The following is a 15911-nucleotide window of genomic DNA, read 5'->3' as shown; positions in this document are numbered from 1 at the left end:
GCAGATCAGTCATCAGCAATGAAATACACCACATAAACTGATATTAGGCTAATCATTTGGCTGCCTCCCATGCCTTGAAACAGAACAATGTGAATGCGCACACCATCGTTTTCAGACAGTTGGACAAGTCAATGTCTATGTCGTTATCTGCAATTTATCACGATGTTTAGTCAGATATTGATAACGATAAGTGGTGGCTTTGCAACGTGCACGTCGTTCATGTTAAGGGGTCCCGGTTAGCAAGAATTGAGGATTATGAATTGTGATGCATGTAGAAATAGAAAATAATGCTATTATTCTGTATTCTGTATACTGTAGGTCTGTCATCTCAAGTAGCTATTTATAGCTATGTCTGTGTTATGATGCACTCTTGATGGCAGCTCAATACTTAATTGTCAGAAATGTTGTTTGTCATTCTACAGGTCTAGTCTATGTCAGACAACACCTTGACCGGATGTTGGAGGCTGGAGCAAGTTGGACAATATTTTCCTCAATGAAGTCCAGAAGGTCAGAAGGTACAGGGGAGTTAGAAGGGTACCTAGCCTGTGTCTCAGTCAATATGGATCTGCTGAACGCCTTTCAGAATATCAAAAAACTGTCCCTGAAACTCAATACTGGCCTACCTGCCTCGGCCGCCTGCGAGCGACTCTTCAGCTGTGCTGGATTGCTGTTCAATGCAAAGCTAGCCCGGATGAACTCTACTCATCTTGAAAATCAGCTGCTGCTCAAACTCAACAAGAAGTTTGTAGACTAATGCTCTAAAGGTGGACACAAGTAAAGTAACCAAAGTTTAAGTGGGGCAGCGGTATTTTAACTTTTTATTTTAGCTGTCATGTCTTGACATGTCCTCCCAAAAGTTCTTAAATGTTGTGTTGACATGTTTAATGTTTGACATGTTTAATGTCATTGCACTTATATTTCTAAAGATTCTCCTTTAATAAAAAATAACTAGTTTTTGTATTGGATTTATGACCCCTTGTCCTTTTTTGCACTATATAGGAGCGGCCCCCATCAAGTTGTTGAAAGTAACTAAGTAACTTTTACTTAAAGTACATTTTAAATGAACTACTTTTTACTTTTACTTGAGTAGATTTTTAGATGGGTAATTTTACTTGTACTTAAGTAAAATTTCATCAAAGTAATTGTACTTTTACTTGAGTACAACATTTCAGTACTTTTTACACCTCTGAAAATAAGAACACTAGTTGAATTAAATACTATGATGAGACAAATTTATTTTCTTTGCCATATTTATTAACATTCACTGCCTCTTCCATGTAGTTTAAACAAGGGAAATTATACAAATATTCAGTGACAGGGAGCTATGAACACTGTAATAAACAGTAAAAAAAAAACAGATACCAACATTCTCAAAGTCCACACATGGGAGAAAAGGGCACAAAACAATACAAAAGTGTCTGTGTAGTCTGAACCCTTATGTACAATAAATGAATGTAAAAGGCAACAAAAAAAGTCAGCTTGAAGTATTCAAAACAAATAATTTTAGGTTTTTGCTGGTTTACTTCCAAAACGCATTCAAAATACACATTTGTCATACTTGTTATGCCATCAAAGCCTTGAGCATGTTGTCTTCATGTTGACGGCTTTGATGGCATAACAAGTTTGTCAAAAGGGTATTTTGAATGCGTTTTGGAAGTAAACCAGCAAAAACCTAAAATTATTTGTTTTGAATTATCCAAGCTGCCTTTTACACTCTCAACAATTCTAGCAAGGACATTCTCAAAAATTCTGATCTGAGGATGGAACGACGTATGCAGCCGGCACTGCAGTTAATACTCCCAGAGAGCTTTTAGAGTGATGCTACAGATTGCATGCGTCCAGAAAGTTGAGCCTGATGCAGTATTTTCTAAGCGACACATAATGCATAGCACTGTGGTTTATGGTGACTTTTTGAAGTTTAGCACAGATTGTTTATGTAGCTGCATTCATCATACCAGCCTGTAAAACAAACCTACTTAGAAAAAGTGGGGGTAAATGCAGAGGTATTTGCACTGAATACATTGAACTCAAATACCAGGCAGTGGAGAAAAATTGGGTTTCTCATTTTGTGAAGAAGAACGCTATACAATCTTAACCAACTAGGCTACTGTGGACGGAGTACTAAAGAGCATACAGCTGATTCAGTTTTCTTATGAAATAACATGTCTGAATGTGTAAACAGTGAGATGTTACTGTTGATTATTTGTTACTACTTTCAGATAAAATTATGTTTTTTTGTACTTGGCCAGTACTAGAGCCATTTGCCACATGAACTAAACAAGTTTTCATAAATCTGTATTCTCCCAGCAACACACATGCACGCACGCACACACACACACACACACGATGTACAATCATTAGAGGGCCTTCGGTGGAACAGGACTATTAGGGGACACCCTACTGCTTGCAACCTCTGGTGAACACAAAACATCCTCCTGGCAAATGGAGACATTTTTCTGTTTTTAACACGCGCACGCGGTACGCTGTATGAGGCAGGTGAGGCAGAGCCTATATGAATATAAAATAAATATTCATATTTCTCTACTAATCTGTGGTATAGGTGTAATTTCGGCATGATTCCAATCATTTCGAGCATTTTTATAATCAAAATCGCTGAATTCGCTGAATTTGCGCATGTCCTATTCAAATAGACGGGAGAAAACAAGGGACGTGCGGTCAGGTGAGGCACCATGTATTGTCTATGGGAGATAGTGAGGCAGTGCCTCACCTAGGATTGCGCAATCGCTCCAAACTGGGTTTTGCGCATGCGTAGAACCTTTGAGCTGAGCTCAAAACGCATTGAAAAATCATGTAGGTGAGGCACACAGTACCTCTGACTGCCTCAATGAAGGGGGCGTTATGCTGGGGAACGTTGCTCTTCTACACTTCTACCTTGACGGCGAAAATGGAAGATTGTATTGCTAAGCTGAAGCAGTTCTCAAAACTGGACTTTTAGTCCAAACGTGAAATGATTAATAATGGGAGACCAATGCCGGAGTTAAAATGTATGCTTCAAGCGACGGGACAGAAGATAACTCGATTGGAACCTCAAGAATACATTTGGTTTTGAACTTACAGCGTTGATTTCGCATTATTTCTCTTGGGATTGTTTTATGTCTATGTGAAGCCATTTAACATCACTCAAGTGGTTGTGATCACTTGGAACCCAAGAACCACGGCACATAAGGGGGGACCCTTCTGCTTGAGGTTGGCCGGGAGGAGATAGGATGGGGGGAGGGTTGTGTGGCAGAAGGGGAAGGGAAACAAAAAAAAAGTGTTGTACACAGAATGCATTTGGTAGATGTACATAATATACTGTATATACAAACATCATATGATATATACAAAAACAGCTTAGTGGGTATACAGTGTGCTCATAGGGTTACTGTTACAGGGGTAAGGAGAGTAGGAAAACATGTTGGTAGTGGCAATAATATATATTGCATATAAATGCTAGCATATAGGATATTGGGTAGAGTAAGTGTACATCAGTACGGTGGTGATGGGTGCATGTGGGCCAAGGGTTTCTACAGGTAGATCGGGTGGAGAGACTACAGCAGCGTCCCATAGCGAAGATAGTCTAGACTAGGAGAGAAAGAAAAGACAGAGTGAGTGAGATTGGCTGTCCATATGCCTAGATGAGGTTGCTCCTCACCCCCCTAGTAGTGGGGGTGAGGAGCAATGTTTCCACATCCATCAGCAATTGGATCATGCTATAAGGGAGAGAAAACACTTTTGTTAGTAGACATCAATTTGGGAAACAGATAAGGAGATACTTTTAGGTAGTCAATTAACAGTAGGCAATATGGCCATTTGATCAGTTTTAATATAGGCATTAGCAATGTGATAAAAAAGGAGAGGGAGAGAGAGAGGCTGCCTGGGTGGGTGTAAGGGAATATTATTAGCATTTTGTTTTGTTTTGTTTAGTTTTGGTTGGCTGACATGGTGTGATGGAGATAATTTCCAAACACTGTTAATGACTTAAGAATATAATAATCAAGTGCCTTGTATTATTAATTACCTTATATGAATCATGTACTTGTGTGTGTAAGCAGGAACATGGCTTTTCTGTGTTTCTGTGTGTGTGTAACTAAGATTATTAGGTGCCACTTAGTCTGCATATGTACAAGAGCATGTTTAGACCAGAAGTGATAAGAAGGGACGAACTGTGCTTCTTCCAATCTTGTGCAAAACTTCCATCCTTGCCTCGAGCGTCAGAAATCCACCACGTGGTTATCCCTGTTGAACGCTCAACTTCTGTCTATATAAACCTTGTGCGATGTGTTTATCATTGCTTCACTTTCAGCCTTGTGCTGGGGGTGAGCCTGATTGCAATTGTTGTTTGTCAAATAAATATACTTATATGCAGCTTCCGGAGTCCTGAGGTAACTAGGGTGAATTTTCACCTATCATGGTGCATGTGGATTTTAGTTAGGATGGCAGGATACACAACAGTGCCTAACTGGCTGGAGACAGCCACAACACGCGCCGTAAAGGTCCTCCTTCGCGTTACAACATGCATCTGTAGCCCAGTTTTATTGATTTGGGGGATTTTGTATGCGTTTAGTTGTGATGAGTTATGTTTAGTTATGTTGGCTGGCTTGGTGCATGGGGAGTCTTAGTCCTAAGCAGTAAGGCTGGCAGGGTACACAACAGTGCCCAATTGGCTGGTGACAGTGGAGCAGGGGACACAACAGTGCCCAATTGGCTGGTGACAGTGTAGAGTGTGGCTGTGTAGGGGCTGATATTGATATTGATTATTGTAGGGACAGAGCAGGTTGTTCTTCCTGAGGAAACTCAGGTCCTTTGATGTATGCAAGGAGATGCTGCTCATGTTCTATCAATCAGTTATGGCGAGCGTGCTCTTCTATGCTGCAGTCTGCTGGGGAGGCAACATGTCTAAGAGGGACACTGGGCGGCTGGACATGCTGGTCAGAAAGGCGGGCTCTGTGGTGGGGCAGAATCTGGACTCACTGGGGACTGTGGTGGAGAGACGGATGTGGAGCAAGCTCTTGGCCATCATGGGCAATGTTAACCACTCCCTCCACCATATCCTGGCAGGACAGTCCAGCAGCCTCCATAGCGGGCGGCTCAATACGCTACGTTCACAGACTGAGCGACACAGGAGGTCCTTTGTCCCAGCTGCCATAAACTATAACTACTATATGACTACACTGTTGTGCACTATACATTCTACATCCTACACTACATAACTGTATTGTATTGTTTGTTTGTATTGTATTGTCTGTATATATTGTTTGTAATTATTGTAAATATGAGAGAGCTGCAAGACACCAGAATTTCCCCACGGGATTAATAAAGTATTTATCTATCTATCTATCTATCTATCTATCTATTTAAATAGTTTATGCTAAGGATGTGATTTAGAAATTCCAGGAATTGCTAACATTTTATATATTTTTTTAATATCCACGCACAGTTAAACTAAATATGATGGTGATCCGAGAGCGGACCAGAAGGGGTACACCACCGGTGTAGTGTCGACTAAAATCCACCGGAGGACCGATTATGTATTTGCTATCTGAGCGGTTTCTGTCCTGGTGACTATTTGGACGGCTATTGGTGCATTTGGTGACAAGTGACTTTTTTTTCACCACCCAACAAAAATCATCAGGCCACTCTGCCGATAGAACCATGAATTAGCATCCATTGCTTAAATGGGTTTAACTGATAAACCGGACACCCAAAAGTGCCGAAGCAGACGGGGATTAATAAATACATTGTTCAGTACATACACATATCCATTAGCGGATCTATCAATTATTTATAGACCTTACTTTATTTTATATTTCATGACTAACTAACCCGACTCATATTTTATATTTCATGATTAATTGACCCGACTTATTTTTTATATTTCATGATGAATTAACCCGGATCATATTTTATATTTCATAATTAATTAACCTGACTCATATTTTATATTTCATGATTAATTAACCCGACTCATATTTTATGGGCCCTCTAAGTATTGTAGGTACGTTATTTCAGCAGCAGAGCGCGCTGTTTCATAACACCTTACTTCACACTAAAGTCCACAAAAATGTCTTTGTGCGTGTGTTCTGTCCCATAGACACTGACACTTTTCTTAATAAATGTGTTTCTTGTGAACTTCGCCAACCTGACACGTATTTTAAATTCTATTTGTCCCGAGCAAGTGTTCTGAGCCAATCATTCAGTCTCTAATTCGTATCCTGAACGTTTTCCAAACAGACGCCGTAACGCCGTCAAGTATTCCTTTGCTAATCGGCAGTCCCAAGAAGTTCTGCCGCTGCCTACATTCTTTAAAAGGCTCTCGGTAGTAGCCTACATACCTTTTGTCATATACATGAAGAAATGGCCATTGTGTCGTGAACATAAATGAAAATGTAGTCTTTTATCGTGCTTTGTAGATTAGTAGCTGTAAAGACTCTACTGGCCAGGAATAGGTTTACCTGAGCAGTCGCTTACCTGTGGTGACGTAAACTCGCATAGATTGGAGATCTCGGGCGTTGAGTCGGGGGAGGAAGTTGTGAAATAGCCTACACATTTTGTTTGACAGAAGAGACGAACTCTTGCAGGACACAACTACGTGAAAAACATTGCGAATATGTTATCGCCATTGGGTAAGTGTTCTGAGTTTTCTTGTCGCCTACTTCTCATTGCGACAGTCTTACTTGTGATTAGTCCAAGTCCGTGGGAATGTACCCTACCATCAGACACGTACAGTTAGCCGTATCGGTACTAATTCGGACACTGACTGCACAGCATGATTTTGCCCTCTAGGAAAATATGAAACAAATAAACAACCTACATGGAGACATACTTTACGGCCTGACAAAAAGGTTACAGGTTCTCACACCTCTTAGGTTTGTCGTTTCAAAGCTGAGGTTTTGAGTAACTGTTTCATGGTTTAGATTTTCTTACAGTCGAACAGACATTGCCTACTGACCATTGGCATTTAAAATAAGGGCTACCTTAACCAGTGAATTCCTTGACGCTTTTGTCCGAGTGATTATTTGCAATATATTCATTAACAATAGAATGTGCATTGAGGAGCATTTGTTAAGTGTAAATGTCAACCTGCTCGAGCAGTGAAGATATACCAGATTAATCGGGGTATTACCGAGCCCGTGAGGCATGTGAGCCAGTGTAATCATATTGTTTGTTAGTACTGTTCTCTGCTTTTATGAGAACATGTGGACGTCTCTGAGTCATACGCTGAGGTGCACAGACTTCCTAGAACCAAGGCGGTGGTGACTTTGAGTAACTTTATATGTATGCGTTTTGGAAAGTTCTTGATAGCTAGTTGATCATTGACATGCTTCCTTGATTACAAGGCTATAAAATAAAACACATTTAGCGAAGTATTGACGGAAAAGCATTCTGTTGTTTCCCCCCAGGTTGTTGTTACTAAAAGCCAGATGAGATCCCTTGTTAGGGCTGTCCTGCTGTTGTGGATGGTGAATATTTGCGGTGGTCTGTGCTGCGTGGGATAGACCTGCCCTTTCCTCCACAAATCTGTCTCAACACGCAGAGCCTGCAGAGTTGCCCCTCTAGCCTGCGCAGCGCGACGCGAAGCATCCCGCTCCAGTAGAACCACAAGCGCAGCGCGACGCGGAGCATCCCGCGCCAGTAGACCACAAGCGCAGCGCGACGCGACGCGGAGCATCCCGCTCCAGTAGAACCAGGTCACTGCTCTAGCCGAGGCCGCAAGAATCAGCCTGGCCCAGCCAAGCTTTTCCACTGGCCTGGGGGTCGAGGAGCAGGAAGCACCTGAACAGGACAGGACAGGACAGGACAGGACAGGATAGGACAGCAGAACCCAGGGAAGCTCCAGAATACTTCCACACCAGAACCAGTAGAACAGGGATCATCCACCAGAGAACTCAGACAGGATAGTGCTAAGGAGAACCTTGCCCACGTAGATTCAGGTCGGGCTCAGAGTGCATGCAGAGCAGATCCGGAGAAGAACCCTCATCAGAACCAGGAACCTAGAACCTAGAGAGATCTCTTGTTGGGCTTGAGTGGATTCTCTGCAGTCCTAGAGTGGAACCCAGTACTAAACCTCAGGCCGGATTCTAGCAGAACCGAACCATGTCCAACAGGCTCTCTGACGGTTCCGTGGGGGACAAGGCCCCCATACCGCTGGAGCAACGCTTCAGCTCTGACCTGCAGCTGGACACACACACACCCCCTCGCGCTGACCTGCAGCTAGACACACACACACACCCTGGCTCTGACCTGCAGCTGGACACACACACACCCCCTGGCGCTGGATCGGCGGAGGACTGTCAGGACAGTGGGGGCGTGGGCAGGCGGGCGGTTCTGAGCCCGACGAGTAAAGTGGCAAAGAAGCTGGGCACCACGCTGGGCACCACCACGCAGCTCATCCCCAAGAGCCTGGCGAAAGGCCGGCCCAAGGCACGCCACCACACCACGGTGGTGACGCTGCCCGTGGGTCTGCCCAACGCGCTGGACACACACAAGGCCAAGTGTGTGTCGCACGTGCCCGACCTGTCCTGGGAGGACTACGACAGCGACGGGGATGGCTTCGCCCTGCGGAGTAACCGTAGGAACAAGTCCTACCGCGCCGCTGTCACCAGTCTGAGTGCGGACTTCATGGCGATGGAGCGGACTGGACTCAGACCGCTGGGAAAGGAGAGGGAGAGGGCGCCCAGTCCACAGCCTTCGACACGCACCCCTACACGCAAGGTACACACACACACACACACACACATACAGAACATGCACACATACACACACACATATACATATATATATACACACCGAGTCCACAGCCATCAACACGCACCCCTACACGCAAGGTACACACACACACACACACACACACACACACACATACAAAACATGCACACATACACACCCACATATACATATACATATACACACCGAGTCCACAGCCATCAACACACACCCCTACACGCAAGGTACACACACACACACACACACACACACACACACACACACACACACACACACACACACACACAGAACATGCACACATACACACACACATATACATATACATATACACACCGAGTCCACAGCCATCAACACGCACCCCTACACGCAAGGTACACACACACACAGACACACACACACACATGCAGAACATGCACACATACACACACACATATACATATACACACCGAGTCCACAGCCTTCAACACGCACCCATACACGCAAGGTACACACACACACACACACACACACACACACACACACACACACATACACACACACACATACACATACAGAACATGCACACATACACACACACATATACACACCGAGTCCACAGCCTTCAACACGCCCCCCTACACGCAAGGTAAACACACACACACACACACACACACACACACACAAACACACACACATACAGAACATGCACACATCCACACACACACATATACATATACACACCGAGTCCACAGCCATCAACACGCACCCCTACACGCAAGGTACACACACACACACACACACACACACACACATACAGAACATGCACACATACACACACACATATACTACGTATACATATACACACCGAGTCCACAGCCATCAACACGCGTCCCTACACGCAAAATTCACACACACACACACACACACACACACACACACACACACACACAGACACACGCACAATCATAACATGCACACACACACGCACACACACACGCACAATCATAACATGCACACACACACATATACATTTACACAACGAGTTCACAGCCATCCACACGCATCCCTACACGCAAGGTACACACACACACACACTCACACACACATATAGATGTTACTGTCATAACATTCTCGTAATGTACATATAAACGGTAAAATAAATATGTAAATATAATACACATAATGCATATTGTGATGTCATATGTAAATATAATGCACATATAAATTTCAAAGTGATGACGTCTCTTGCAGAGAACCTTTGGGAGGAAGAGGAACCAGAGACACGGGGGATCCTTTAAAGACAGTAGGTTCCTCTGCGTGGTGGGGCGGGGCGGGGACACAGAGGACGCCGGGGTGTCTGCAGGAGGGGAGGGGGGGGGGGCACAGAGAACGCCGGGGTGTCTGCAGGAGGGGGGAGAAAAGGCACAGTTCAAGATCTGTGAGTTTGGGGTGGGAGTTGTAGGTGTGGTTCCTGACTGGCCAGATTCACTGTGATGTTGTTTAGATGCCTCATTAGCACTTAAAGGGAGTTTCACCCTGTGGCTGTTGCTTTGGGTTTTGGGACGTTTAGACTGCAGTTTCAGTCACGCACCTTGAGGCTATGCTAGTGCTAATGTTGCTAAATGAATAAATGGCATTAAACTGAATATCTTGCTGCTGCTGAGGTTTAGTCCTGAGGGAAATGCAGTTAGAACAGGAAACTGCCAGAGTGGAGTTTCTCCTTCAGCTAGTTATCTGGCCTGGGTCAGGATTTAGCCCACTTACAGTCAGGATCAGGACCTAGCCCACTTACAGTCAGGATCAGGACCTAGCCCCCTACAGTCAGGATCAGGACCTAGCCCCCTACAGTCAGGCATCTTTGTTGTTAGGGTTAGTCGCTACTTTATTCAGATTGTGTGTTGCTTTTGTGTCAGGGGTTTGCATGGGTACCTCACTTATAAGCTAGTTTCCGATGAAGCTAGGACTAAATGAATGGGACTAAATGAAGCTAGCACTAAATGAAGCTAGCACTAAATGAAGCTAGGACTAAATGAATAGACGCAAATGTCAAGTTTTAAGCTGCTGTGTGCTCGTACTTCTGACTGCCTCAACATCCTTCCACATGTCTTCCTTCCACAGAACCGAGACTCTATCAGGAGATCCGGGAGCGAGGTTTGCAGAACACAGATGATGACTTCACCCAGGTGGAACCGCCGCCTGAGGACCAGGGCATCGTGGTGAAGAACTTCCGCCCCGCCCAACTCACCTGGAGTCAGCTGCCTCAGGTGAGACAGGTCTTACCCCATCAGCCAATAAGATGAAGCCATATTAGAATCAGATGAGACCGATCTTACCCATCAGCCAATAAGATGAAGCCATATTAGAATCAGATGAGACAGGTCTTACCCCATCAGCCAATAAGATGAAGCCATATTAAAATCAGATAAGACAGGTCTTACCCATCAGCCAATAAGATGTAGCCATATTAAAATCAGGTAAGACCGGTCTTACCCATCAGCCAATAAGATGTAGCCATATTAAAATCAGGTAAGACAGCTTACCCCATCTTCCAGGTAGGGGACAGGACAGGTAGAACATAGGACAGGTAGTGAACAGGGTAAGAGTGGGAACAAGGCGGTCAGGGTAAGAGTGGGAACAGGTTAGAGTGTGAAAATGTGTCAGATGTTGGCAATCACAACCTGTTCTTGTGTTAGGGTTAGGGTCAATCACCTGCCCCTTCATTTCCTGCCTCTCTAACCCAGGAAAGGTCATGACATTACTGGGATACAACGGAATAAGACCCAGTAAATGTCATGACATAACTGGTTGGCTGCTTTCTGTTGCTTGTCTCACCCTCTGCCTCTCCCCCCCCCCACCCCCACCCTGTTTCTGTTGTGTCTCACCCTCTGCCTCTGCCCCCAGGTGAAGGACACTGGCATCCTCGAGCTCATTTCTCCAGAGGAGCGCAAACGCCAAGAGGTGAGTCTGGGCCTCCTAGCAGCACACTGGACCTGGGACAGAATGGGCCACATTTGGACTAGATCCAGACTAGATCAGGACTAGATCCAGACTAGACCCAGACTAGATCCAGACTAGATCCAGACTAGATCCAGACTAGATCCAGTGCTCTTCTTCCCCATCCTCTTTTAACCCTTAACTCACCCACACACACCTCTCAAACACACACACACACACACACACACACACGTATACGCTTATCCAACACACACACACACTTTTCTAACACACACACACACACATCCTTCTCTAACACACACACACACATGCTTCTCTAACACACACACACACACATGCTTCTCTTACACACACACACACACACACACAAACTTCTCTAACACACACACACACACACACATTTCTCTAACACACACACACAGACCCTTAGAGGCAGTAACACAACTGCGTCTAATTGTTTATCTACAAGTCACTTTTTTTTCATTTCAGTAGTGTGTGTGTGTTAGTGTGTGTGTGTGTGTGTGTGTGTTAGTGTGTGTTAGTGTGTGTGTGTGTGTGTGTGTAACTAAAGCTGAGCTCAGTCACTCTCTTTTGTCTGAACACAATGCTGGTCCTGAGTAAATATCAAGGTCCACCCTCGACACACACACACACACACACACACACACACACACACACACACACACACACACACACACACGTGTGTGTGCTCTCAACACAGACACACCCAGACTCCACAGTAATCCCTTTCCATAGTGTGTGTGTCCTTATATCATCCACTGCATTACACACTGTGTGTGTGTGTTCGTGCGTGTGCGTGTGTGTGTGTGTGTGTGTGAGAGTGTTTGCAGGTGACCCCTGTCCCTATAACTCATTAAGACTGCAGCTTCACTCCTCCCCTGTCATAAATCTGATCCAGGTTAAAGCAGTTTGGTTATAAAGAGCTTCATGTGTTAGTGTGTGTGTGTGTGTGTGTGTGTGTGTGTGTGTGTGTGTGTAAAGAGCTTCGTGTGTGTGTGTGTGTGTGTGTGTGTGTGTGTGTGTGTGTGTGTAAAGAGCTTCATGTGTTAGTGTGTGTGTGTGTGTGTGTGTGTGTGTAAAGAACTTCATGTCTCACTGTGTGTGTGTGTGTGTGTGAGGCAGTGTGATATTCTATATGTCAGCTAGTGTGGTGAAAACCTTTCAGAAAGTGTGTGTGTGTGTGTGTGTGTGTTGTTCAGGCCATCTTTGAGATCTTGACATCAGAGTACTCGTACCAGCACAGCCTCAGCATCCTGGTGTGTGTGTGTGTGTGTGTGTGTGTGTGTGTGTGTTGTTCAGGCCATCTTTGAGATCTTGACATCAGAGTACTCGTACCAGCACAGCCTCAGCATCCTGGTGCGCTGCTTCAAGGAGAGCCAGGAGCTCCGCAGCACCATGACAACCACGGAGCATCATCACCTCTTCTCCAACATCTCTGTCATCCAGACCGTCAACAAGAGGTGAGACCTCCACTCCCTCTCCCCCAACGGCCTCCTCTCTCCTCTCTCCTCTTCTCTGCTCCTCTCTCCTCACCTCCTTTTCTCTGCTCCTCTCTCCTCTCTCCACTTCTCTGCTCCTCTCTTCTTCTCTCCTCTTCTCTGCTCCTTCCTTCTCTTCTCTTCTCTCCTCTTCTCTGCTCCTTCCTTATCTCCTCTTCTCTCCTCTTCTCTGCTCCTCTCCTCTTCTCTGCTCCTTCCTTCTCTCCTCTTCTCTCCTCTTCTCTGCTCCTTCCTTCTCTCCTCTTCTCTCCTCTTCTCTCCTCTTCTCTGCTCCTTCTGAAACACTCTTTCTGAAAGCTTTCAGGGGCGGCCTCCTACTCTGTAGATGAGCGATACACACACACACACACACACACACACACACACACACACACACACACACACACACACACACACACACACACTTTCTGAAAGCTTTCCTCAGCGGCCTCCTACTCTGTAGAGGAGCGATACATACAGTCATGGACAAAAATATTGGCACCCCTGCACTTCTGTCATATAATGCACCACTACTCCCAGAAAATTGTTGCAATTACAAATGCTTTTGTATTCACATGTTTATTTATTTAGTTTGCATTGGAAAAACACAAAAAATCTGAGAAAAAATGCCAAATCTGACTTGATTCCACACAAAACTCCAAAAATGGACTGGACAAAATGATTGGCACCCTCAACTTAATAATGGGTAGCACACCCTTAAAAATAAAAAAATTAAAATATCTGAAATCAATCGCTTCCTGTAACCATGAATGAGGTGTCTTACACCTCTCTACTGGAATTTTGGACCACTCTTCTTTTGCCAACTGCTCCAGGTCTCTCACATTTGAAGGGTTCCTTCTCCCAACTGCTGTTTTGAGATCATGCCACAGTTGTGCTATGGAATTAAGATCTGGACTCATCTCGGCCACTTCAGAACTCTCCAGTGCTTTGTCTTAACCCTTTCTGGGTGCTTTTTGAAGTGTGCTATGGGTCATTGTCCTGCTGGAAGACCCATGACCTCTGACAGAGACCCAGCTTTCTGACACTGGGCCCTACATTGCGCCCGAAAATGATTAGGTAGTCCTCAGATTTCCTGATGCCATGCACACAGTCAAGGCATCGGGTTCCAGAAGCAGCAAAGCAACCCCAAAAACATCGGTCCACCTCCACCATATTTGCCTGTAGAGACTGTGTTCTTTTCTTTGAAAGCCTCATTCCGTTTTCTGTAAACAGTAGAATGATGTGCTTTACCAAAAAGCTCGACTTTGGTCTCATCTGTCCACAGGACGTTCTCCCAAAATGATTCTGGCTTCCCCAGGAAAGTTTTGTCAAACTCCAGTCTGGCTTTTGTATGTCTCTGTGTCAGCAGTGGGGACCTCCTGGGTCTCCTACCATAGCATCCCATTTCATTCAAATGGCGACGGATAGTGCGAGCTGACACTGTTGTACCCTGTGTCTGCAGGGCAGCTTGAATTTATTTGGAAGTTGTTCTAGGTTTTTTATCCACCATTCGAACAATCTTTTGTTGCATTCTGTCATCAATTTTTCTCTTCTTTCCACATCCAGGGAGATTAGTGACAATGCCATGGGCTGTACACTTCTTGATGACACTGCACACAGTGGACACAGGGACATTAAGATCTCTAGAGATGGACTTGTAGCCTTGAGATTGTCCATGCCTTTCTACAATTTTGGTTCTCAAATCCTCAGACAATTCTTTGCTCTTCTTTCTTTTCTCCATGCTCAGTGTGGTACACACAGACACACAACACAAAGGTTGAGTCAACTTTGCTCCATTTTAATTCTATATTCTATATTACCAGCATCCGTGACTTGCCACAGGTGAGTTTAAATACAAATTAAAGGAGCATTACATGCTTTAATTACAATTATTTCTTACAATTTTGAAAAGGTGCCAATCATTTTGTCCAGTCTACTTTTGGAGATTTGTGTGGAATCAAGTCAGATTTGGCTTTTCTTCTCTGCTTTTTTGCGTTGTTCCAATGCAAACAATAGAAATCAACATGTGAATACCAAAGCATTTGTAATTGCGACATTTTTCTGGGAGAATTGGTACATTATCTGACAGAAGTGCAGGGGTGCCAATATTTTTGTCCATGACTGTACATACACATTTCAGTGGTGTGTGAGGACTGTTAGAGTGTGTGTAGTTACGTTTCAGTGGCGTAGACTCTGAGGCTGTAGATTATCACCTGTTGCACATTCCTGATGGTGTGGTGTGTGTGTGTGTGTGTGTGTGTGTGTGTGTGTGTGTGTGTGTTTGCATATAAGGTATTGCGCTACTGTGTTTTGTACTGGAACTAGTCAGGGGCTTTGTGTGTGTGTGTGTGCTTGCGTGCGTGCGCGCGCAAGTGTGTGTGTGGGTGTGTGCGTGCGAGCGCGCGCAAGTGTGTGTGTGTGTGTGTGTGTGTGTGTGTGTGTGTGTGTGTGTGTGTGTGTGTGTGTGTGTGTGTGTGTGTGTAGGTAGCCTGGAGCTCTTCCTGAGCACAAAGACAGTTCCGCGGGTTTGGACAGGTTAGGGAAAACTGGTTCCACAGCTTCTACAGAAATCACACACTCTTTCTCTCGCCCACACACACACACACACACACACACACACTCTTTCTCTCGCCCACACACACACACACACCTCACAGGAGTGGAGGTCTGGAGGATCACACACACACATTTAACACTTTGAACGGGTGAATCATGAATCATGGCCTTTCTCTGATTCCGACCCCCATTCAT

General features: G+C 44.8%; 1 protein-coding gene across 1 annotated transcript in view; it reads left to right on the top strand.

The window, feature by feature from the left end:
* Nucleotides 1–5898: 5898 nt before the first annotated feature.
* The window catches only part of LOC105902196 (Rho guanine nucleotide exchange factor (GEF) 16), a gene marked incomplete at its 3' end in the record, with an annotated part of 15004 nt that continues 4991 nt past the window's right edge, over nt 5899–15911 (top strand). The window contains exons 1-6 of the mRNA XM_031565577.2: nt 5899–6626; nt 7404–8715; nt 9958–10009; nt 10825–10970; nt 11608–11664; nt 12982–13142. Coding sequence (XP_031421437.2) covers nt 8098–8715; nt 9958–10009; nt 10825–10970; nt 11608–11664; nt 12982–13142 — 1034 coding nt within the window. The remainder of the gene's footprint in view (nt 6627–7403; nt 8716–9957; nt 10010–10824; nt 10971–11607; nt 11665–12981; nt 13143–15911) is intronic.

Source organism: Clupea harengus, chromosome 4 (genome assembly GCF_900700415.2).
Source record: "Clupea harengus chromosome 4, Ch_v2.0.2, whole genome shotgun sequence".
NCBI lineage: Eukaryota > Metazoa > Chordata > Actinopteri > Clupeiformes > Clupeidae > Clupea > Clupea harengus.
The sequence above is the reverse complement of the archived record's forward strand: the minus strand, read 5'-3'. Positions and strand labels throughout refer to the sequence as shown.